Genomic DNA, 26,456 nt, shown 5'->3' with positions numbered 1-26,456 from the left:
GGTAAAGACCCAAATGGTCAATCCAGTCTGCCCAACCTGATTCAATTTAAATTTTTTCTTCTTAGCTATTTCTGGGCAAGAATCCAAAGCTCTACCTAGTACTGTGCTTGGGTTCCAACTGCTGAAATCTCCGTCAAAACCTACTCCGGCCCATCTACACCCTCCCAGCCATTGAAGCTCTCTCCAGCCCATCCTCCCCCAAACAGCCATAAACAGACCGTGCAAGTCAGCCCAGTACTGGCCTTAGTTCAATATTTAATACTAGTGTTTAAGCCCATTATATTAACGGGTGCTAGAATATATGGCTGGCTGTCTTTCTTTCTTTATGTCTCTCTCCCTGCTCCTGTCTCTTTCTTCCTTTCTTTCTGTCTCTCTCCCTCCTGCAATTTTTCTCGCTCTCTCCCTGGCACCCTTTGTCTGTCTGTCTTTCTTTCTGTCTCTCTTTGGTCCCCTGTCTGTCTTTATTTCTGTCTGTCTCTCTCCCTAGCCTCCTTTGTCTGTCTGTATTTCTTTCTGTGTCTCCCCCCCACCCCACTTTCCTTTGCAGAAGCAGCAGTGATATTTTCCTTCCCCTCCAGATCCCTGTGAAGTAGTAGCAGCATTTCCCCCCACCCACCCCCCATTCCCTTCTCTTCCCCCCCCACCACTTTCCTTTGCATAAGCAGCAGCGGTATTTCCCTTCCCCTCCAGGTCCCTGCTGAGTAGTAGAAGCATTTTCACCCACCCCCCATTCCCTTCTCTTACCGTGAGCTGCCCTGCTCCGGTCGGCCCCTCCCCCTTCCCTTCCCGCGTGCTGGCCTGCTGCTGCTGAAGGTTTTTTTCGGCGACTCCTCCTGTTAAAATTCTAATCCTGTTAAAACTCCCCCCCTTCCCGCAACCGCTCCTGTTCAAAGCGGCCTGCTGAGGTTCGCGGCCGGCTGTAACGAACCTCGCAGGCCGCTCTCCAACTCGGTAGCATGTTCCCTCTGACGCGATCGCGTCAGAGGGAACGTGCTACCATGTGGAGAGCGGCCTGAGAGGTTCGCTACAGCCAGCCGCGAACCTCAGCAGGCCGCTTTGAACAGGAGCGGTAGCGGCTGTTGCGGGAGGATGGGGGGGGAGTCGTTGACATGCAGGCCGCTGTGAACAGGAGCGGCGGCAGGACCATGAGGCGGGAGTGAGCTGTTCGGCTTCCCCTATCTGGGGAAACCGCCGTGCCGAGGAGAGCCGGGAGTGAGTTTTTCGACTTCCCCTATTTGGGGAAACCGCCGTGCCGAACTCAGCTGTGCGTGGGGCCGTAGTAAGCGCGGGGCATGCTGCACTCTTGGCGGCCACGGACATACGGATCATAGAAGCACGCCGATAAGAATGCGCATGCGCCGCCTACGGTTTTATTATATAGATTATTTTCTGATTCTAGATCCTCTGTGTTCATTCCATGCTTCTTTGAACTCAGTCACCATTTTTCTCTCCACCACCTCTCTCGGGAGCGCATTCCAGGCATCCACCACCCTCTACGAAAAGTAGAATTTCCTAACATTGCTCTTGAATCTGCCACCCCTCAACCTCAAATTATGTCCTCTGGTTTTACCATTTTCCTTTCTCTAGAAAAGAAAGGCCTCACAGCCATGGCTCATTGCTCTCAGGCCTTTTCATTTAGGGGTCACAGTGCTAGCATCCCTCCTCCCTCATTTCCTGGTGGTTTAGTGAGTCCTCCAGGTAGAAGAAAGTTTCATCCACTCCTGTCCTTTTAGCACAGTTACACTAAATAGTGCCCCTAGTTGTAGTCTTGCGGTACTCCTACTAGGGATTATGATTGTGCAAAACTGCTGCTAGGGCCACCATTTAGTGTGACTGTGCAAAAAGGACAGGTGTCTATAGGTCTTATGTAAGCTGCAATGATTTCCAGTTGACATTTGCGGGGTATAAGAAACAATATGGTAATTCTGTATGTAATTTCCAAGATTTAGCTCATCCTTCAGTCTATGTGTGATAATGAAAAGCACTTTGGACAACTATTTTCTTTTCAAAATTACATACCTATTGTTGGAAATTCCTGGGAAAATTTAAACACCACCACTGGGGAGCTAAATTCATCTTCAACCTTTAGAAAAGAATAAAACAAGTGTAAGCATTTGGACATTTTTCTGAAACTATAAAGGGCCTGAATTATTGAAAATTTTTTCCTGTATTATATCTCTGGGGGAAAAAAACCCTTTAATAAGTTTGGTCACAAATACTGAACCCATTCAACAGGCTTGAAATACAAAATTTAACGATTTCTACACAGTTCTTATAAACTTGTATATTAATTCTTGCAAAATAATCAGAATAAGTTTAGCAAGTGAATGGATGGCAGTATGCAATAAATGTCAAATGGTATGTCCCTGCGACATTTGGCACACACTAATGTGCACCATGGTTATATAAACATGATCGAGGGCCCTATTTACTAAACTGTAATGTAATGCCCAAACTGTAATATAATGCTCAAAATAACAAAAGGTAACATCAAGACCTCTGAGCTAACTGTATGACAAGATGCTTGGTACATCGCTAATAGTTAACACAAAGAAAAGTTCTTTACAGGGTATGAACTGCATTGCTGGTGCTGTTAACTGTGCTGAAGAGATATACAGCAACACAGTAGTTCCACGAATGAAGTAGAACAAAGCAGGGGGAGGGAGGGCGGGAGGGGGGTATTTCTTTTGTATGGTTCTATTCTCTTATGAAAATGGTGGGTGGGGTTTTTTTTTAAATGTTGTATGGATTCTGATTGATTATAAGTGCATATATGATTACTATTATTTGTATAGATATTGTATTGCATTTTTGTTAGCTTTAGAAACTCAATAAAGATTTATATATACAGTGGTACCTTGGATTACAAGCATAATCCGTTCCAGGAGCATGCTCGTAATCCAAAATGCTCGTTTATCAAAGCGAGTTTCCCCATAGGAAATAATGGAAACTCGCTTTGATGCGTTCTCACCCTCCCGAGAACCGGCATTGCTCCCCTCGAAGGCCCCCCACTGCGATCAGGCACCCCCCTGCCTCGAACCGGCACACCCCCCCCCCCCCCGCCACGATCCGACCCCCCCCCCCCCGACACAATTGGGCACCCCCCCGCCGCTTCTTACCCTCATCTGGGCACTCTAGAAGATCGGACTCCTCGTCTGCTGGGCCTTGAGCATCTGAGCATGCTCAAGGCCTGCGAGTTCACGTTCACGTTCAGAAAGTGAACTCGCAGGCCTTGAGCATGCTCAGATGCTCAAGGCCCAGCAGACAAGGGCCGATCTTCAAGAGTGCCCAGATGAGGGTAAGAAGCAGTGGGGGGGGGGGTGCCCAATTGTGTCGGGGGGGGTCGGATCGTGGCGGGGGGGGTGTGCCCAAACGTGTCGGGGGGGTTGGATCATGACGGGGCGGTGCCCAATCGTGTCGAGGGGGGGTTGGATCGTGGCGGGGGGGGGGGGTGCCGGTTCGAGGCAGGGGGGGGTGCCGGATCTCAGGGGGGGGTGCTCGTAAATCGAGCCATGCTTGGTTTCTGAGGCACCGATTTTGCAAATGTTTTGCTCGTCTTGCAAAACACTCGCAAACCGGTGCACTCGTAAACTCGTATATATAAAAAAAGAAACAGAAACAAGTTGGTCAATCAAGATTGGAACTTTGAATCTTTGGCTTTTAAAAGATATACAGAATGTATTTTTGAAGGTCTTGCCTTATAATTTATGATGTATTTAACCTTTCTGCTTGTACTTTTTATGTCTTCCACTTATATGTATGCACTGGTTTAAACACATGCAAGTATCTCTGTATGTTGCTCGCTATTTTATTTCATGTACATATTTTTAAAATTTGTTTTACAATCTGGTTATAGACATGCAGCTCCTGATTGGTGAGGCCCGACTTTAGTGCAGGAAGAGGCGGTTGGAGCATACCGCGAGTGATTTCCTTTACTCACACTAGCTGCTCTCTCCTGCCTCTCCGGCTGCCCTCTCCTGTCTCCCCCGCTAAATACCGTATTTGCGGTTTTTCACGATTCACGGTGGTTCCTGGAACAGAACCCCCGTGAATATCGGGGGGAGTACTGTATTCAAAATTATAAAAATCAGTCATGTTTCCCTATACAGTGGTACCTCGGTTTACGAGTGTTTTGCAAGACGAGCAAAACATTCGCAAATTTGGTGCCTCGTAAACCGAGTTTGCCTCAGTGTACGAGCATCCCCCCCCCCCCCGAGAACCGGCACCCTCCCCCCCGCGATCCGGCACCCCCCCGCGCCGCCATCGGGCACCCCCCCGCCGCCACCTGAGATCCCCCAACCCACCCGAACCCTCTTCTTACTTCCCTCCGCATGCTCAAGGCCCGGCACAGGAAGCAGATTTTCGGGCACAGGACATGCTGATGCCGGCGATGCCGATGCGGAGGGAAGTAAGAAGAGGGTTCGGGTGGGTTGGGGGATCTCACGTGGTGGCGGGGGGGTGCATGATGGCGGCAGGGGGGTGCCGGATTGCGGGGGGAGGGTGCCCGTTCACGGGGGGGGGGCCTTCGGGGGGAGCAATGCCGGTTCTCGTTTGGGGGGGGGAAAGGTTTGGGGTGGGAACATATCAAAGCAAGTTTCCCTTACTTCCTATGGGGAAATTTGCTTTGATATACGAGCATTTTGGATTACGAGCATGCTCCTGGAACGGATTATGCTCGTAATCCAAGGTACCACTGTATTTTGATTTTTTTTTTAAATTTCCCCTAAAATTTCTGTAGAAATCTGAGTACCTCCTCAGGCAAGGCAGTAAAGCCACCCACAAGTATGCATGCAGAATCTGCCCATCACGTGATTTTTTTAGTATGATCAGAAATAAATTGAGTGAGCACCAAAGAACTTTTGCCCTATTACCCATGAGGAAAACCATCTTTCCCAGTGCTTTTTACTTGAGCCTTTAATTGTCCCAGTTTTGTTAGAGTGGTGTCTGTCCTTGCAAGTAGCTGAACGTTAAGAAAAAAAAGGCCTCAAGACAAAAGATACACCACTTCAAAACTTGTAGGCTGTTGCCTCTTAATTTAATCTGTTTGTTAAATGTGCTTCCTTTTGTGTATGTGAGAAACGAATTATATATGATCCTATGTTCTGTTACAGTCCTAGATTCAACAGCCTAGAATAACATTAGTTAATATAAATTCATTCAATCTCAGTGGTTAATGTTTATTTAGAGACTCATTTTCAAAACACTTAGACACACAAAGTGCCATAGAAGCCTACTGTATAGTACTTTGTGTGTCTAAGTGCTTTGAAAATGAGCCCCCTAATCTGTTTCCTTTTCCTCTGGGCCTCCAAATCAGTTGATATCACAAATACCCATGGACCTTTCCCTATTTAATGTCCCTTGCCAGCTCACCTAGTCCAGTTATTCTAGAGCTATATTGAATAGTATATTTTACTATTCGGCTGAATATGGGCATTGAGCTTTAATATACATAATTAAAAAAGCACCATGAAATCAGAGATCAAGTTGTTTATTTCAGTAGGATTTAGCACAGTAGAACCCTGAATTAATTGAATTTAAATCACTATTCAGTCAAATACAAGAAATGTATCTGGGGCCAAATCAAATCAAATATGAATATTCAGTACAGCCCTAGTTATTACAGCACCAGTCCTCAGCCAGGGCCAACGTATCAGGGTTCCTGTTAAACCTTGCAATCACAGGCCCTAAATTCAACCTCAAGGTGTTGCTCTCGTGCTATGACCAACCTTCCTCTCTCTCCTCATCCCAGTTTATCATACCTAGTCACCGACTGGGCCATGATTACTACTTTAATTTTCCACACACTGCACTGTGCTATTAAAACACTGCTCTCGTGAACAGCTAGAGTTGAATTAACATTCTAGACAGCTGCAGGTTTCCATTCTTCAGTACTGAGGTTACATTATCCTTTCACTCTGTCTGAACTAGTTTTATCAAGTAATGTACTTGTATACTTTGCTTAAATGTAATCTAAAAACTATGGATGTATGGGTTAGATGAAGTCATACTATACCGAAGTTTTTATGAAATTCAATTTCTTCAAATTTTCCAGTAACCTTTGGCTCTGTAATAAAATAACGACAGCACATCATTGTAAAAACAGATAAAAAGAAGGCCTTGAAGCACCTTGATTTTCTCATTATTTGCAAGAATTTCTTCTTATATTTCATGCCCAAACAGAAGCAAAAATGATGCAGTCACTTCCAAGGATGGAACTAGGCAGTCACTATAACAGAGCGCACCATCAAGTGTATACCACTCTAATCTGGCAGTCTTATGATTTTCTCTCCAAAGATAGTGATCTGCCATAGCAACCAATTTACAAAATCTATAATTAAGAGTACCACATTTACATGAAAGGCACACAACAACCCAAAACAATTCTTATTGGCGAGGGCTGAATCTCTTCACAAAAGGTGGTTAATACAGTAAATCTAAATATTCACATACCTAAAATGTCTGCACTGCATCTTTTAGAAGCAGCAGTCGGAGTAGGAGGAAGAAGACTGCCCTGATCCATATTACTGGCAACATAAACCACTTAGAATAATGAAGGGGTAAGATGGCTCCATATGAAAAAAAGTTCACCCCAAGGATATATGACGTGACTTAGTCCTAGTTTTCTGAACCTTCACCCCAGTGCTCGTTTCAGGTCATTCTTTTGCAATCAGCACTACAAGTACCACAATACACCAGGAGAGAATATCAAAAAGCTGGGAGAGGCCCAATGTTTCTGACCAGAAACTGGGTCATGTCCTATACAGTGACTTGCCTAAACAACCTAGATAAATATAATCAATCACAGTTACTCCTTACCAGCTGGGAGGCATGCTTTATTCTTTCCACAATACCATCATGTCCCAGGTACTGCAAGGACAGCCAGAGTGGTAAGGCTCGAAGCTTCTCTGTGGTTTGACTTGATGTAAGGCCTGCAGCTAATGACTGAAAGGGCAGACAACATAAATGACATATTGGTACACAGAGAAAGATTTTTAAAGCTCTCCTGTATGTTTAATGTGCGAGCTAAGTAAAGATTTTCAGCCAAAGTATCCAAGTACTCTTGCTTTGACACTTGCCAGAGGTAAGAAAATATATCCACATACACTTGGACATTGTTCTTCACTGTAAATTACATGCATTGAGCTGAAACCTTTTCTCTTGACCAACCCACAACCCCGGGAATGCCTCCTCCCAGTGTGTATCAAAAACACTCATTGTCCAGCAGTGGAAATTACCCTTCCTGAATACAAACAGCCAATTTAGGTGGGTAAAACACATCCCTAGTAGTCCAGTGGTGTATGGGCATGAGCGAGCTTTCTGTGCTCCTGCCCTGACTGAGCCCCTCCCTCAGATCTCATGGCCAGTGGCAAGTAGCCGTCATGCAGGAGCAAGCTTTTCGAGCTCCCGCCCAGCCCTGTGCCGCTCCCTGAATGGCTGCTGCCAGTTCTCGTGAGTCCCACGAGAACTGGCGGCAGCCTTTCAGGGAGTGGCACAGGGCCAGGCATGAGCTCGAAAAGCTCGCTCCTGCATGATGGGTGTGCCGCTTGCCTCTGGCTGTGAGATCTGAGGGAGGGGCTTTGCGTGGGGCAGGAGCACAGAAAGCTCGCTCCTGTCCATACACCGCTGGACCTCCAGGGATTTTAAAAAAAGCTACGCGGGGAGAGGGGGTAAAAACATTGTTAGAATCGGCCAGGGCAGGAGGTGGGAGGGATCCCTCCTGTTCTGGCCTACCACTAGACCACCAGAGAGGGAAGAGGGTACAGGGCAGGAAGGTGGGACAGGGTGCAGAGCCTGGCAGGGAGGGGGCTGCATAGCCAGGGAGGGAAGGAGGCTGCATAGCCTGGGAGGGAAAGAGGCTGGTTTCACAGACTGGCAGGGCAGGGAGGGAAGAAGGCTGGTGCAGAGCCTGGTAAGGAAGGGGGCTGGGCTCAGAGCCTTGCAGGGCGCAGAACCTGGCAGGGAGGAGGGCATGAGGGAGGGGACACGGGGTGCAGATCCTGACAGGGCATGGCACTTGAATATTAAGCCCCTATCTTATATTCGAGTCAACCATTTTTCTTCCTTTTTGGGGGGGAAATTGGGGGTCTCGACTTATATTCGAATTGACTTGATATTCGAGTATATACTTACATTTCAAACCCATCTTATCCTAGCAAAGCAAGAAATTATGCATACTTCTAGTATCAACGTTGCACAAATATTTGTAATTCATTATGTTCTTTGAAGTGTTTCCAAGTAATTAAATCTCAGCTGCAAGCCATCTGATTTGATCATTAGAATGCATGAAAGAACATCCTTAGGATAAACGTGCTCCCTTACTGACCTAAGTGGTCATGCTTAAAAAGCAGAGAACTAAGGGGGGAAAGTTATGTATATTATCAATGTGGACTACCATTAAGATGGGTCATAGCACAACCCATGCTATTTTAGCACAGGTCCCACTTTATGCAGAGAAACCTAGTGCTTAGTCACTCAGGATAACATTAAAAACAATCTGTCCTGTTTGTCTGCTTTGATAACTTCTCCCCTATGGGGGTCTATATGTTCATCAATGTTAAAACCAGCACAGTAATGTGAATAATCTACAGTTTTTATCGACTCGTATTCAGAAAATGGCCACATTACAGTTAAGCTATAAACAGCAAGACACCACTTGTACATCAGGTTTTCCCTAGTTAAATGGCCCAAACTGAAAAGGCCAGCTCCCCAACCCTGAAGACAAGCGGGTCCTCACAATTTTTTCCCAGATGTTAATTGTGCACTCACTGGCGTAGCGAGGATGGGAGGTGCCCGGGGTGGTGCCCCCCCTGCCGTGCGCACCCCTTCACTCGCACGTTTAACTTCCTCGGTGAGAGAAGCATCTTCAACTTGCTGCCCACGTTGGCATCGCCTCTTCCTCAGACGTCACTTCCTAGTTGTAGGACCCGGAAGTAACATCAGAGGGGAGACAGATCCCGGCACGAGCAGCAGGGTGGAGCTGCTGTTCGTACTGGTGAAGAGCTAGAGGTATGGGGGGGGGGGGGGAATGAAGGCGTGTGCGCGTGGCAGGGAAGGAGTGGGAAGAAGGGGGGTGGAGAGGAGGAATGGAACAAAGGGGGGCGGAGAGGAGGAGTGAGACAAAGGGGGGGGCGGAGAGGAGTCGGCACCCCCACCATGATTGCACCTGGGGCGGTCCGCACCGTGTACTACACCATTGTGAATACTGCTTATTACCTTTGTAATCCCCTCCCAGAAGTGATAGTGACCTACCCCCCTTGGGGCCCACAATGCTCCCCCAAGTTCTACTTATGTGCTCACCCTGGCCCCTGGAACCGCGACAGAAAAATTGCAAAATGGCATCACAGGGCCACGTAACCAGTATAACAAGATGCTTAATGTTAATTCTAATGCTGTCTGAAACATGGCTCCTCATGTGTAAATGAATTTCTTGTAAGCCTATGCCTACTAGCTTACCAAAGAGGGATCTTCATGTCTGTAGAGGGTTACTGCAGGCACAGCAGGGAGACCCAGCCAGGGTCCCAGAGTAAGAGTCATGCTGTCACATTTTGTTGCAGCCTAACAAAGGGAAAAGAAAAGGCAAGTGGCTTTATGATATTCCCAATGGCGACAGTACAAAATATCCTAGTCTGGATCCTAGCAAGTGCTCACAATGAAAAGGACAATATTTAAATAAATGGAAAATCTGAACAGCACAACTTTTACTTGCATCATGACACTGTCACATGATGATAAAGTAATAGATTGGTGTAGATGAAAATCCGTACCAAGTGTAGGAAAAAATCTGGGATGAGTTCAGAAAAAAACACTCTAGTAGGAAAAAATGTATGAGATAAGTAGAATAAGTAAGGCATGCTTGAAGTTCACTACATCCTCAAGTGAAGTCGAAAGCAGTGAGACAAAACTAATGTCTCAAAAAAAAACACATAATGGAAGCAGATTCCAATGGGTTAGACAGGAATTGGACTAAGAGAGCTACCCCCTAACGATAGGTCCCATACTGGAGGAGGGTCTCTTATTGGAGATCGAAGGTGGTACTACTGTTCATAAAACGAGAGTGTGATTAGAGACCGGTATCTAAGTGATTCAGAAGGCATAAGAGAATGAAGTCAAGTGGACAATGAAGAGGAAAAACCAGATGGATTAAATATGCCCTTGTAAACAGACTGCGGAGATTGGAATGTAAGAAATGGCTGTTCTGCTGAAAAAGATAAGAGGAATGGTATTGAAAACATCTGTACTTGATAAGAACATAAAAGTTGCCATACTGGGACAGACTGAAGGTCCATCAAGCCCAGTATCCTATTTCCAACAGTGACCAACCCAGGTCACAAGTACCTGGCAAGATCCCAAACACTGAAACAGATTTTATCCTAGAAATAAGCAATAGATTTTCCCAAGTACATCTTAATAATGATTTATGGGCTTTTCTTTTAGGAAATTTTCCAAACCTTTTTTAAATCCTGCTAAGCTAACTGATTTTACCACATTCTCCAGCAACGAATTTCAGAGTTTAATTACACGCTGAGTGAAGAAATATTTTCTTCAGTTTTAAATTTACTGCTCAGTAGCTTCATTGCATGCTCCCTCGTTCTAGTATTTTTGTAAGGAGTAAATAAGTGATTCACATCTACCCATTCTATTCCACTCTGCTCATTTTCTAGATCTCTATCATATATCCTGTGAACTGTCTTTTTTCCAGGCTGAAAATCTCTAGCCACTTTAGCTTTTCCTCATAGATAAATCCTCCTATCCTCTTTATTATTTTCATCACTCTTCTCTTTACCTTTTCTAATTCCACTATTTGGAAACAGATAAACTAACAGTAACTCGTCAGAGTATTTCCAGAGTCAAGAAAATGAACATACCAGTACTGAAGAGGAGACGTAACCTAAAGTCAAGGTTGCCAAATTTACCCTGAAATTGCAAAAACATTCCTGTTATGTTTCATTAAATATAGTTTTCATTCTAATTCACCTATTAAACAAACAATGAAAGAAGCATTTCAAGTGTCACTTCATTAACATGACAAACAGGTAACAATGCACTAAATAGATAACTGAAACCAAACACTATAACCAAGAGCAAACCACAGCAAGTGAAACTGTGCCGCAGAAAAAAATCTTTCCAAATACTTGAACACCCAAGACAGGATTCTCTAAACGGCGCTGCGTTTTTAGGCACCCAAGCTCAGTAAAAAAATAACGTTCTTAACTGAGTTTCAAAAAAATCATCACCAGAATCACTCCCCTCCGGAGGTGCTTTAGGCCGCCTAATGCCACTATGGGCATAGCTAACAAGAAAAGTAGCGGTTGGCGGCTTAAATCACCTACGGAGGCGCGATTCACATCAAAGGTAGGCTCTGGAAATGTAGGCCTGGATAACCCTGGTCTACATTTCCGGCAGCTACCTTTGCCAGAGGTGCGATTCTGTAACTGGCGCCATTGCGTGATTGACACGTGATCGGAAGATGCTTTTAAGGTAGATGTCGATAATGGTGCCACTTAGAGAATATGGCCCTCACTGGAGGATTCTCAAAAAAAACGCGTTAAAAAGCAAAGGTCTGTAAAAGCAGCCCTTTTGATAGCGAATTGGAAAAAAGCTAGACATTCTCAAAAAAATCACGCATGCAAATGAGGTTGGCAGACAGCAGCGAAGATTCACGAAATTTGCATGTGCACATCGCTGGTGATAGCGATGGGCACATGCACAGAAAAAACGTATAAACCCCCCCCCAAAACACAACAACAGCGGGAAAGATGTTCAATTTCTCCCGCTGCCAACCAAATCTCCCCTCCAAAAAAAAAACCACAGCGGGAAAGATGCCGATTCTCTCCCGCTGCCAAGAAAAGCCTGCCGCCGCCCGGCCGTGCGCCCTTCTTGCAGCAGGAGTTATGCCCACTCTGCCATACAACAACAATTTTTAAGGTTCTTTTTGTCTACTTCATTTACCACTACCACCACCCCCCCTTTTATCAAACTGTGCTGCCAAGCAGCGTGACCTAAATGCCAAGCCATCCATTCTAATCCTATGGGCGGCTTGGCGTTTAACTCACGCTGCTTGGCAGCACAGCTTGATAATAAAAAATTTTATTTTTTTACTATTAAATTTTTTTATTCATTCTTTGTCTTACAGTATTTTATTATTAATATTTTTAATCTCCATGGTAGGGATCTGTATGATTGTCCAGACAAGTGTTAAGGTATGACATGGTTTTAAATGTATTTTTTTTTTTTTTTAATTTCTTTATTCTTTTTCAAACTTACATCAAGTGCACAAAAAGAACAACATGAAATACTATCATATAACACTTGAACATCATACATTATATTCTTAATTTGTAAATTAATTAAAAACCCTCCCCCCTCCCATCTTTCTATACAATCATTAAAACTATCATATTCCTTCAAAATTTCAATTTCGCTACATCTTATCTTCCAATCCCCCCACCCCCCTATGTATATTATCAAAGAAAAATGTATTTTTAAGTCCTATTTTTGCCATATATATTAATTATATTATGACTGATTATTCTACAAGTTTTAAGTAAATTAAATCTTGATGCAGGCTAAATACTGAAACTTGCCCAAGTTGTGCATTTTCAGATCTTATACAAAGACTGCAAAGACTGTAGGTATGCGACATATTTGGAAAGATTCTTTGCTCCACTAGGGGGTAAAATCTAAGCCACTCTCTTACCCTTCCACATGCAGCCACATGTTGTACTGCTCACACAACTCTTTTAAGCGTCCTAGCTTGTCTGTATGTCCTGCTCCTGGTGTTCCTGAATGCAAGTAGAAAGAGATTAAAGTAAAAGGGATAAATACTGCTCACATATCAATACAAGAAGCCTTGTGGTTCAGATCTGAGCGACCAGAACACAGTCCTGCTTTGTTAATATGCAGATATTTGGAACTGTAGCCCCCCCAAAAAGCTACTTTTCTATTCCATTTCCCGACTTATTCAAAAGGTATTACAAAGCTGTCCTGACTTTGGAAACTTTCTTTTCTTCAGTCATTGGGGTTTTCTTTACCATCTATTACCCCTACCCATGAAAAAGGTCACTCATTAGATATTGTAACTTTTTTAGACCATACCATTCAACAAACTTCTGTTGACACTTCACCCCATTCCCCTTTCTCTCTCTGGCTCTCGTTGGCAGCAAGTTCCTTGGAATGACCATTTTCTTGGTGAATTTTCACTTCCCTTTTATATGTTCCATATCCTGATGCAATTTTTGCAGAAAAAAACTAATCTAATCTAATCCTTAGGTTTGTATACCGCATCATCTCCACGTTCGTAGAGCTCGACGCGGTTTACAGTAGGAGAAATAGGAAGGAACTACAACAGAGGGTTAGAGGTAGAAGTGTGAATAAAATTTAGAGGACTTGGGATGCCAAGATATAAGAGTTTCCTTGATTCCTAAGTTGGAGGGAGACTTATATTTTTTGAGAAAAGCCAGGTTTTCAGATGTTTGCGGAAAACTTGCAGAGAGCTCAAGTTCCGAAGAGGGGAGGTAAGGTTGTTCCAGAGCTCAGTGATTTTGAAGTGGAGGGAGGTCCCTAGGGAGGTCACATTTAGAAAGAAAATCTGTCCAGATTTTTTCTGGTCTCAAGTTTTAGGGCTCCTTTTACAAAGCCGCGCTAGGGCCTTAACGTGCGGAATAGCACGCGCTAAATTGCCACACGCGTTAGCCGCTACCGTCTCCTTTTGAGCAGGCGGTAGATTTCCGACTACTGCGCGCTAATCCGGTGCATGCGATAAAACCGCTAGCACGGCTTTGTAAAAGGACCCCTAAGATTCTCTCTCCGGCTCTCCTAGGGAACACACTATTGATGATACCTGGCATAATTGGAGATCTGTTACAGAATGCACCTATCAATCCTTGGCACCAGTTATCACCAAAACAATCTCCTATGCTCGGAATGCACCATGGTTCCTACCCATTCATAGAGCCCTAAAACAAAACTGTAGGAAATTAGAAAAGAAATGGAAAAAATCTCATTCAGATACAGATAAATTAAATTGGAGATCTGCAATTAGAAATTATAATTTTGAACTTATGAAAGCGAGAAAACCTATTATGGATGTAAAATAGCTAAGTCCAATAATCAGAGTAGCATTCTTTTTAAACTCTGGCGTTCTCTGACAAACTCCGACTCAAAGTTTGAGCAATCATCATCTCCTTCTGCCGAAGTTCTAGCCTGCTTTTTTCAAGATAAAATCTCTCTTATTATGCAATCTTTTCCTGCAGGAAATATTGGATCTCTCTCCTCTTATTCCAAAAATCCCACATTGGAGATACCAGCTGATCGCTATTGGTGCTTTTTTGATTCAGTTTCTGAATACCAAGTCTCCAAATTGTGTGAAAAGTTGAGAAAGTGTAAATGTTCACTGGATCCTTTTCCATCATATCTTTTTCTTAATATTCTTTCTCAGGCTATAACGTGGTTGACCATCTTACTAAATTACTCATTGGAAAATGGATACTTTTCGCAATCTATGGGGCAAATAACACTCCTTCCTCTTCTGAAAAAAATCGGATCCAGATCCTACTATCCCTTCTCATTATCGACCAATTGCCAATATAACTTTGTTGACAAAGTTGCTAGAATCAATTGTAGCTGGTCAACTTACCAAATTACCTGTAGAAATTCTCACTACTTCAACCTTTTCAACATGGATTTCGTTCTAATTTTAGTACTGAAATCTTATTGATTTCTCTTCTTTCTTAAAATCCAACATTTACGACTACAAAATAAATGTTCAATTTTGCTTCAGTTTGATCTGTCTGCGGCATTTGATGTAGTGCATCATGATATTCTGCTCTAATTACTTTCAGATATCGGACTTAATCAGGTTGTCCTTGACTGGTTTTCTAAATTTTTACTTTCTCGTTCTTATTCAGTGAATATTAAAGGTAATATTTCTAATTCCTGGCAGCCTCCTTGTGGGGTTCCCCAGGGCTCTCTGCTTTCCCCAATCTTGTTCAATCTTTATATGACTGCTTTGAACACTTATAAGTTGTCAGCTTGGGAAGCACTTTTTACCTATGCGGATGATATCTTTATATTGATCGAGACTGATTCAAATATTACCAATTTAGTTTTTAAAATAAACCTCTGTATTTCCAAACTTCAAGCTTGGGCTATGTCAGTCCAGATGAAGTTAAATGCAGCCAAAACTAAACTTTTGTAGTTAGGCCCAAAACTGGACTACCTTCCTTAAACATAAAAAAAACATAAAACTCACTTGTATACCGCAAATACCATTAAGTTTTATGCAGTTCACAAAGACTAGTAATACAAATGAATAAACATCCAATATCTAACTTCCGAAAGATTCCCTAAAAAGATACGGTTTTAAGGCACGTCGAAATTGTTGATATGAATTTGTTGTTTTCTTCCACTGTACTTCTGGATTCTGGGATCTTCTGCAAATTGAGCTCTCCTCCAAGATTTTGGTAATACTTTTCGACTCTTCCCTTACCTTTAAGAATCAAATAAGCTCTCTGGCTAAGAAATGTTTTTTTCAGTTTACGAATGCTGAGGAAGGTTAGATCTATTTTCCATCAATGTCATTTTTCTGTCTTGGTCCAATCAATTATACTATCTTGGCTAGATTACTGTAATGCTATTTATCTTAGCATCACAAAGATCTGCCTCCAAAGGCTACAATTGATTCAGAATACCGCTGCAAAACTGATTTATGGAAAGAGCAAATTCGACCATGTGACTCCTTTGCTTTTGAGCCTCCATTGGCTTCTGGTTCATCTCAGAATCCAGTTTAAATGTATATGCATAATTTTCAAAATTTTATATGGTATTTTTATTCTTCTTGTTCTTCTATGAAACGTTTACAGATTTTCTTATGTAAGAGGCACTCAACAATTTAAACTTTCACTCTCTTCTAGGAAAGGAATTAAAGGTGTCAAGAATTTCAGCCTCTCTTTGGCTTTTAAATTTTCCCAATTATGGAATGAACTTCCTTTAATTTTGAGATGGCCCAGTCCTTTCCAGTCCTTCTGGAAATCTTTAAAAACTTTTCTATTTGCTAAACATTTTGAAAATTAATCTCCTTGCAATTTTAGCATATCTTTATTAATTATTGTTAACCGTGTCGAGCTTCCTCTAGTTGATGACCCTGTATTTAAAGCTAAGTTTTAGTTTAGTTTAAGCTTCCAGAATTGCAGGAGCCCTGATGAGAGGTGGTGCGACACACTCATTCTAGCCCTGAACTGGGAACTGAGAACAAATAAATCTCAGATATGAAAGGTGGATATGCCACAGACTCTAGTTACCTGTTTACTCATCTGTAACTAAGTGATAACTGATGCCACTTTGGCCTCTTTTGAAAGAAGACAAGCACTGTTTAACAGCTAAAATAATTTTTTTCAGATATGGATACAAACCTATTTCTAAAGTGTTACAAAGAAGAACTATATTTGGGTACTGGTTAGATGAAGGTAGTATATAAATCTTTACAAATTTGCTATTTTAGTATTCCTGAAAAATGGATATTCTGTGCAGATACTGACAATTGCCTCACAGACCACAGAAACAACATAATGCTAAAATATCAAACCAAACAAAAAAATAAAACCCTAATATCTTTTATTTCTAAGTTGCCATTTAAAATTTTTAAATCACTTACCAGCATTTGCCACAAGCAGCAAAGGTAGTTTTCCAGATTCTGTATCATCCTTAATCAACCTTTCCAGCAAAGCAACATCCTGCCATTGAAAAAATAAGGAATTGATAGTGTAAAGATCAGAGGTGAGTTGCAGTAGATAGAAACGTAGAAACATGATGGCAGATAAAGGCCAAATGGCCCATCCAGAGCATCCATTATCTCCTCTCCCTAAGAGATTCCAGGTGCCTGTCCCAAACTTTCTTGAATTCAGTCACAGTCTGTCTCCACCAATCCACAGTTACAGTTTTTTTAGTGCAGTGTTTTTCAACCTTTTTATCCTATGGACCGGCAGAAATAAAATAATTATTCTGTGGGCCGGCATCGGTCCATGGACCGGCGGTTGAAGAACACTGGGCTAAGTTGTGGGCCAGACCCCGCCCATCTCTACCCAACATCCACCCCAGACCCCGCCCCCATAATAGTACTAATTGCACCTTGCATGTCCCGTGCCTCATCTGGAAGCCTTCCTTCTGACATTGCAACATCAGAGAGAAGGCTTCCGGTTCAGACGCAGGATGCCTGTAGGAGTCACTGCCCTTGGCTTTGTGCACTGAATCAGTTAGGAAGAGGGAGCTGGCTCGAAGATAACGCCGCATCGATCGCACCGTGGACCGGCAGTTGAAGAACACTGTTTTGGGCCTGATGCACGTGCTGGTCCTGTGGACCAGCAGGAAATTTCTGTGGACCGGTGGTTGAAGAACACTGTTTTAGTGGTCATGCGGAAGGCATAGAATGATTATCATGGACAGAGATACTCCGTGTCAGAGCTCCGTAGTAAAATAAAAACAACTGAGAACAGGACAAAGGCTGAAGCTGTGTCTACCTCCAAGCTAAATGGGGCGTGGGGGCGGTTTGGACAATTTACATGCCTAGAAACTCACTCTGGCTTATAATCCTGGTCAAAATGTCACCCTCTCGTCAAATTAATTTGGCACTTGAGTTGCATGTTGCCTCTCTGCTGAAACCTGCTTTATGTACATACCTTCCCTACTGAATACCAACAAATAGCATGCCCCTGAGCTGCCCAACCTCCTCCCTATTGCTTCCTTACCTCCATACTTTGTTGAAATTTCTCTGCCATTTCTGCTCCTACCAAACACCAGTTGAAATCTAGCTAAAGGCACTGAAGAACCATTGAATCTCCAACAAACACTGTTCCCCCAGCTGCATTATGAATTCCAGCACTGCTCCAACATCAGCAAAGCTCCTCTTAAGACCATTTCTTTGCCTTACAAAACTATTTTGGAAGATCAAAAAGATATACAAGTAGCTCCAGTTGGTCCCTATGAATGTTTCAAGGGTGACAGCACCTGTTGCAAAGCGATGTCCATCTGTAAGTCTGTCTGTACATCCATAATGTATGCATTTTTTACACGTGTAGTTAGGAGAAAGTTGCGACCGCTGACAGTGTATGCAGATCTGACGCTGGGCCTTGAGCATTTGCGCATGCTCAAAGCCTGCCAGCTCAACTCCCTCTGAGAATCTAGGTACATACTGATGATGTCATAATGATGTCAAGATTGTGCACCACTTGCTCTGAATTATTGCAGCCATTGTGTGAGTAGTGTATTTCCTTTTATGTTAACCTTTTGGAAATGAGGTTTAGTATGCAATATACAGTGGAACCTTGGTTTACGAGCATAATTCGTTCCAGAAGCATACTCGTAAACCAATTTACTCGTATATCAAAGCGAGTTTCCCCATAGGAAGTAAGGGAAACTCACTTGATTCGTTCCACCTCCCCTCCCCCCCAAGGCCACCGGCGCAACTCCACACCCCTCTGCGATCCGGCATCCCCCCCGCCTCCCCCACCGCAATCCGGCACCCCCACTCACCCACCTACCCACCCACCCAAACACAATCACTTACCCCGCTCTGGCACCGGCACTGGCACCAGTACCAACGCACAGGACATGTCGGTGCCAAAGATCCTCCCTGTTGCTTGTGCTGGGCCTTGAGCATCTGCGCATGCTCAAGGCCTTCTAGTTCTCGTTGAGATTCTCGGAGATCTCCAAAAATCTCAGAGAAAGCGAGAACTAGAAGGCCTTGAACATGCACAGATGCTCAAGGCCCAGCACAAGCAACAGGGAGAATCTTCAGCACCGGCATGTCCTGTGCGTTGGTGCTGGTGCCAGAGCGGGGTAAGCAATGTGTTTGGGTGGGTGGGTGAGTAGGGGTGCCGGATAGCAGGGGGGGGGGGCAACGCGAGCAGGTGGGAGATGCCGGATTGCGGGTGGGGGATGCCGGATTGCAGGGGGTGGGGCTTGCAAATCAAGGTAACCTCGATTTCCAAGGCGCAGATTTTGCAAATGTTTTGCTCATCTTGCAAAACACTCGCAAACCGCGGCATTCGTAAACCGAAGTTTGACTGTATATATTTTTTTCATGTGCTTTGCTTTAGTAATGCATTATTAAACATCTTTTTCTATTATTATCATATTGGAGTCCTCTTTAGCCCAAAAACAGAAGTTTAGTATGCTATACCAAGCAGCATCATGGGGTAAAGACCTAGAACAATTGCTTTCGCCCACTATTTATGAGGAATTTAGGAAACATCTAAAAACACACTTGTTCCTAAAGCATCTAGACAACTGATCCTCTCTTCTCTCTCCCCTCTATAGCGATTAACTTGTCCTTTTGATCTCTCTCTCCTCAACAATGAATTTCCTGTCCTATTAATTCTCTTTCTTCCTCCCCTCTTAAAGTCAATCAATTTGTTACCTTTGCTTAATCTTCTGTAAACCGCATAGAACTTCACGGTATTGCGATATATAAGCTGTTATTATTATTATTATATATATATATTTTTTTTTTCCATGTGTTTAAGCTTAATATCAACCTGGAGTCCTCTATACCCCAAAAATAAAAGCCCCGTTCACCTATAAACGGATGCCTATGGCACGCCTAAGTCACGTCCACCTAACTCACGTCTACCTAGCACCCAGCTCATGCTGAAAAGTAAACCTGGTTTTGAAACGCCCACATTTTAGGCATTAGGTAGATGCATATGGGTACTGAGCGGCATGCGATTCTTTAAATGGACATCCAAATCAAAGCCACTCCCACACCATGCCTACGCCACGCCCACTTTTTGAGCGCAACTTTTTCTGATGGGCATCCACGAAATTGTGGATGTCTATTTGTAGAATCGTGTCCAGCATTTAGACATCTAAACTCCAATAAATGCTTCTTAAAGTCATGCATTGGACTTATTCACTTTATTTGGACACCTAAGTCGATGGACGTCCACATTGCAGATACCTAAAGGTAGACGTTCTTTACAGAATTTGGCCCTTAGTGTGTATCACTTCTTGCAAGGAGATTATGACAGGAACTCTTTCCCTAATAGATTTCTGGCTCTAAATGTGTCCAATCAGATTACACTTCTCCCTCGGTATTCGCGGGGAATAGGGGCAGAGCCGGACCGCGAATTGAGAAAAACTGCAAATAACTTCTCGTCTGGCTCTGACCCACCCCACCTCCCTTCCGCCTTCCCCATGGCATCCCGGCCTTACCTGGTGGTCTAGCAGGCTTTTGGGGCAGGAGCGATCTTCCTACGCTCCTGCCCCGTGCAGATCACCAATAGGAAGTGACTGCCGTGAGTTCCCGTAGTCTCTTGAGACTACGACGGGAGCTCACGGCAGCCATTTCCTATTGGTGAACTACATGGGGCAGGAGAGTAGGAAGACCGCTCCTGCCCCGAAAGCCTGCTAGACCACCAGGTAAGGCCGGGAGGAAGGCTGGAGAGAGGCGGGAATGTTATAAACTATGGGGGTCCCCCCCCCAAAAAAAAAAAAATTGTGAATATATGAAACCATGAGTGTCGAAACCGCGAATGGGGAGGGGTAAGTGTACAGGCAATACTGAAATTTAAGAAATGCTACTGAATTAGATTCTTGGCTTGAAATTTCTTCAACTCTGGATCAGTGAGGATCATTGGTGGGTGGACAGTGTGCCTGGGGAGGCATAGGGACAGCAGAAATCAGTAAAGATTTAAATAAAAAACAAAAAAAACAGTCCTGATTAATTGTAGAAGGTTGGCAGCTTTATACAGCATTGCAAAATCCTTCCAATTAAGCATTTCTGTAGAGTAAACCTTAGGTGAGGGGGGATAATGTCTCCAGATAGGTTAGTATTATACATACCAAGAGAGTAATGAACAGCAATCTTAAGCCAAGATACATGGAGAATGAATGCTTATCCTTGGTGAGCTGTGTGAAATGTATTGAATACAAGCTGAACAGCGATTCGCAACCTTTTTTGGATTAAGAAACCCTCTTTCCTTTCAAATACATAATTTCCCCCTCACCTTCTGGAGGAGTAGCCAAATGGTTTTAGAACCTGTGAAACTGGGTTTCATTCTAACTGCAGCTCTTTGTGATCCTGGGCAAGTCACTTAACCCTCCATTGTACCAAATTATAAAAACTTAGGGCTAGATTCACTAAAGATAGCGATTCAATTGCAGTTGGCTGATTTCTGGATGATTTTTTTTCAAGCGGTTGATTTACTATCTAGTTTGCATGCAAATGATTTGTACAGAGGTGCAAATGATTTGCATGCAAACTCCCTGACTCAATCGCTCAGTGAGCGATCGAGTCGGGGCAGCCCCGACAGTAGTCCCGCATAGAACAGTTGTTTCCTTTTGGTATCATGCAACTCAGGGGGGTCTAAGCTGTACTGTCTAAAAATCCTGCAAGATTCTCAGGGTCTCATAAGAGCCCAGAAGCTGGTGCAGTGCTTTGTGCAGGAAGGTAATTGTTCAAGGGACAAGGCAAGTGTTCACAAATATATTTTTATCACTATTGGCGGGTACTGCAAAACTGGAAGAAGAAATAGCTTCAAATTAGGTATATGCTAAAAAAAAAAAAAAAAAATACCAAATAACAGTTTCTCTAAATGTTATTACTTTCACAGCCTGAAAGTTGCATTTGCACTGCAATTTCTTTGCCATGTCTAATAGCTGGTTAAAATAGTCATAATTTGGGGTTATATATAGAAAGTGTTTTGTCTGAAAAGCTGGAGGAGGATGAGAAGTTTGTACTATTTTTTTTTCTCTCTCTAGGTCTTTATGCAATTCAGACATAATGGAGGGGAACAGCCTCTCTCTGCTTCAGCAGCAACGAAAAGGTGTTATAACCCAACCTTTTCATCGGTTCTTCAGGAGGATGATCCTGGTGAATCATGACGTTTTGCAAAATGTACTGAATGCTGTTAATTCTGCTTTACATAACGATGACAGCTTACAGATCTAAGATGTGCCAATACAAATTATGGTGCCAGCAGACTAAAGACCATTTCTACACAAAGGGTTTTCCATCTGTTCTCGCTCAAATTTCCACACAAGAAAGCCCTAAAAAAACTCACCATCTGATGCTGAGATCCAAACATAGTATTACAGGGCACACGACAGAGGCAAGAGAAGGGCAGGCCAAGCTGCAAGAAGAAAGACTTCAGTTTACCTCAAAGCAATCCTTAAAAGACAGAAATCTACATTTATGATTACAGGAAATAGCTTCTGGTGAATCAGGGCAGAGAAACCACATATATAAACCAGCAGGTTTTAACTTCTTTTTTTGGAGTTGCTCTCACTCTGTGAGGCCAATAAGCTGCTCAGTGCACTGGGTTGCTTCCAATTAATCAATGTTTTTTGTTGTTGTTTTTTGTGTATGCACCAAATCCAGTGAGGGGATAATCGCGCGCCAGACACCAGCGCACCGACAATCCAGCACTGACATTCCAGCGCAAGAAAGAAGCGCACCTCGGGAAAACTTATTTTTAAAAAGCTACGACGGGGGGTGTTTGGGGGGACCCCCCCCCCCCACTTTACTGCATAGTGTTCACACTGCTGTTGGGGGGATTTTGGGGGGTTGGAACCCTCCATTATAGAGAAAAAAATCAGAAAAGTTCCGTTTTCTCTATAATGGAGGGTTCCAACCCCCCCAAAATCCCCCCAACAGCAGCGTGAACACTATGCAGTAAAGTGGGGGGTTTCCCCCCAACCCCCCCCCCCCCCGTCTGAGCTCTTTAAAAATAAGTTTTCCCGCGGCACGCTTCTTTCTTGCGCCGAATTGTCAGCGCACCACTGACTATGAACCCAACCCCCTTGAGATATGGGGAAAACATACCGAGGACAATTTTATAAGGGGGCACCTAGAGGAAGCTCATTAACAAGCAGTTATTATAGAACAATTTTATACAGACAAGTGACATTAAATGGCAGAAATTGCATTTACATTGAAGGCACAGAGATTTATATCTGCCCTGGAGTAGGTGGTAATATTAGCACATATAATTTTTAAGTAAATAAGCAGCATAATATTTTATCTCTATATACATACTTACTCTGCCCAAATTCTGCTTCTGTAAAAACCTACCAGTAAAATATGCACTATCATGACAAAGGGATTCACTAAGTCCACTGATCATGTCCTGACCGCTTAGCGACCCTGACCCGATTCACTAACCTTCCTCCCGATCCGATTCTGATCCACGCATGCAAATGAGGGGGAAGGGCATCCAAAAGTAGGAAGGCAGCGATTCACAAAAAAAATTAAGGAACACCGACTGGGCTGGCTGATCATAAAAGAAGCGACTGCCGAGGAGCAGTCGTTCACGTCATTGCCAACTGTCCTCGCCCTGAAATCCCAGCCCTGCAGCCCATCAAACCAAATCCCCCTGCTCTCTGCCACTCTGATTTCTGCCCTGAAAGGTGGCGAACAGGGATACATCGCTGCACCTCCAGCCCTTCGAGAGCCCTGCTCTTGCCGCCCCGACTCTCCTGCTCTCTGCCGCCCTTCACCGCAGTGCGAGCCCGTGGTTTTAACTCGCGGGTTTAAAGTGGGGCTGCACTGCGGGGAAAGGCGGCAGAGCAGAAGAGTCGGGGCGGCACAGACTTCCATTTCGGTCTTTTTTAGAAGCCTGACGTCGTGCTGAGCACAAGCCACGAACTTCTCCTCCATCTTCTGCAACATGTGGAGTCGGTAGCACTCGCACACCAGCAGGAGGGAGGAGACCCGCTGCCATCCATCTCTCTTCCCCTTCGCCTAAGGTTCCCAGCATGGAAGTTTGCTGTTGGGGATCAGCCTGCGCACAGTACATTGGGCGGGTTAACAGTTCCCTCTTTTTGTGCAATCTGTAAAAATGTTTTAAATGGAGAGCATGCGCAGACCATCTACAGGAAAAGAAGATGGTCTGCGCATGCGTCAGGATCGCTCTTCAGCAATCCGTGTCATTGGTGGGGGGCGTTCCTTCGATCGCCCCCATTTGAATATGGACCCATAGTGAATTGGTTGGCCTGCCACGGATCGCACACGGATCAGACACGATCGGGCAGGTTAGTGAATCTAGCCCAAAGTGCATACCTTTATACCAGTCAGATAAGATAGAGCTTCCTAAACCATGGGTTGGGACCCTAAATGAGGTCACAAAACCCACATTTGAGATCATGCACCTATGGAAATTCTACCCAGGTCATCATTATTCAGGAACTCTGGTGGGTCACACGATTATATTTGGCTCGATCATGGGGGGGTCATAGATCAAAAAAAAATTGACAAGCTCTATTATAAGAAACCATAAAATGACCCCAACTATGCTAATCTTGGCACAATTGTTTTTAACACCAGAACCTGCACATTTTAATATAATTTTTCACATCTAAAACTGACTATTGTAATGTTGTAAAGCCAATCTTAGACACCTGCATACATTACAAAACACTGCACTGAAGTTATTAGGACATAAAAGGAAATCTGATTATGCTACACCCCCTTTTATTTTTTTGCACTATCATTGGCTGCCCATATCATATAGGATACAGTTTAAAATTTTGTCATCAATGAATTTGTTATGCTCCCTGCAAACTTTTATTTGTATGCCTTAACAATTCCGTACACACCTGCTTGTACAATTAGATCATTACAGATAAGAGACTGCTAATACTGTCTGTTAAATGGGCAAAATGGGAAACTGCAATATCAAAGGCTTTCTTCTAACTGGCCCCCTGCTTGTGGAAATCAACTTCCCAACTATTTATGTTTAGAGCCTAATATTATTCAAAGCCTTCAAAACATTTTTGAAAATTTAATTTTTTTCAGCAAGCTTTTGGTGAGGAAGTCCCTCAAAAAGATCACATTTATTAGCTATTCCCAGATGATGACGGCATTCCACTTTTGAGACACAGCGATTTTGCAGTTTCTTGCATTGTAAATCGTTTGTATGATTGTTTTTAAGTCTGCCTTATATTTTATGGAGTTCTTGTCTTTTGTTATTTATCTGTAAACCGCTGAGAACTGTTGTAAGCTTTGGTGGTACATCTAACTCTAATAAACAAACAATTAGTATGAAAATATATGCCAATGTGGTCACATATGAATTTATTTCATTGCAGCAAACTGTGCTAAAGTTTAGTGCATTTTTTTTCTCCACACCCACCAAGATGATCTTCAGTCGAAGTCAATGGGAACTTAAAAAAATAAAATCAACCACCAAAGACTCATGATCCTGTGACCGAAACATCAGGCCCTTGAATATACAACATTTGGCAACGGGTAGCCAGTGAGCCGACGATACAACCTGGGAAACAGGGTTGCGGACACAGAGGTTTTGTAGAAGTCTGATTGCTGTTTTTGTACATGCTGGAAACGTCATATGTTCTTCACCGTGAGACTGTTGAATAGGGCTTTGCAGTAGTCCGTGCGGGAGAGGACTAAGGCATAGAGTAGTTGGGTGAAGCCAGACTCAGAAAAGTAGTTCCTTATTTTTCCAGAGTTGACGTAGGTAGTAAAAGGAGAGATATGGTTGGAAAACGGCAAGTTGGAGTCCAGGAATATTCCTAGGCTGCGTGCTAGGTCCTTTGCAGTTATGGTAATCGAGTCCCAACATAGTGAAGGACAGGCGCGGATGAAGTGTTCTTTGTGAATCCAAAGGCTGTAAGCAGCTTAAAGATTGCCTAACACTATCGGCCTCTTTTACAAAGTCGTGCTAGCGGCTGCCACATGGCAACAGCCCCGAAGCCCTTAAATCTCTATGGGCTTCGGGGCTATTAGCGCGGCTTTGTAAAAGAGGCTGTATGGGTTTCCCCCCCTGATGATGAGACTGGGCGAAATAGGATATTCCAGTCAGGATATTTTGAGCAAGGATTTGCTATCTATATACTGTAATCTGCAAGAAGTCTGAGCAGAAATTTGGCTGATAAAGCTTACGAATGAACTCTTTTCACAGATAAGTTTTTTTGAATGACTTGAATTTATACCGACTCTTACTCTTTCTTTGGAGATTTTTTCCAAACTGTTCCATTATCTCTATGGTTGAGGAGGAATCGGTCTACATTGATAAGGGTGGAGTTTTTCTCTGACCTATGATTAGTAAACTTGGTCAAACGCTTTGTGTACACTGAGGCTTTTTTTTCTCCACCAGTAAATATTAGTATATATTATCTATTTATTTTAGATGTTGAGAACAGACGCTGGTCCCTCCTCTCCAACAGAAAGAGGGTTCGAGCTGTTCGAATTTTGATATTAGAACTCTCTAATCCTTTATATTTGTTCTTGAATATACTGTATACCCCAATAAGTTTAAACAGGTGCCATTTCACTGAAACAAGCACTAGTATTACAGAGATGGCTGAAAGGCAAAGACCGATTTATATCTTCATAAGCAAATTTGGGGTATTTACGCTTAGGTCATCTACTCACAAAATCTACTACTGCTGGTGAGGCACAAGAACTTGCATCTAGTTGGTTTGTGTTCTTATATTGGTTTTCT

The 26,456-nt window shown here is 43.4% G+C and overlaps 1 protein-coding gene across 1 annotated transcript in view; it reads right to left on the bottom strand.

The window, feature by feature from the left end:
• The window catches only part of PDXDC1 (pyridoxal dependent decarboxylase domain containing 1), a 91,084-nt gene that overhangs the window by 33,286 nt on the left and 31,342 nt on the right, over positions 1–26,456 (bottom strand). The window contains exons 7-14 of the mRNA XM_033914308.1: positions 22,056–22,124; positions 16,652–16,730; positions 12,698–12,782; positions 10,866–10,914; positions 9,454–9,555; positions 6,817–6,942; positions 6,014–6,064; positions 2,020–2,083 (exon numbers count right to left, since the gene is read on the bottom strand). Of these exons, the coding sequence (XP_033770199.1) occupies positions 2,020–2,083; positions 6,014–6,064; positions 6,817–6,942; positions 9,454–9,555; positions 10,866–10,914; positions 12,698–12,782; positions 16,652–16,730; positions 22,056–22,124 (625 nt within the window). The remainder of the gene's footprint in view (positions 1–2,019; positions 2,084–6,013; positions 6,065–6,816; positions 6,943–9,453; positions 9,556–10,865; positions 10,915–12,697; positions 12,783–16,651; positions 16,731–22,055; positions 22,125–26,456) is intronic.

Source organism: Geotrypetes seraphini, chromosome 11 (genome assembly GCF_902459505.1).
Source record: "Geotrypetes seraphini chromosome 11, aGeoSer1.1, whole genome shotgun sequence".
NCBI classification, from domain to species: domain Eukaryota; kingdom Metazoa; phylum Chordata; class Amphibia; order Gymnophiona; family Dermophiidae; genus Geotrypetes; species Geotrypetes seraphini.
Note: the sequence above shows the minus strand (reverse complement) of the source record. Positions and strands in the feature narration are given on the sequence as shown.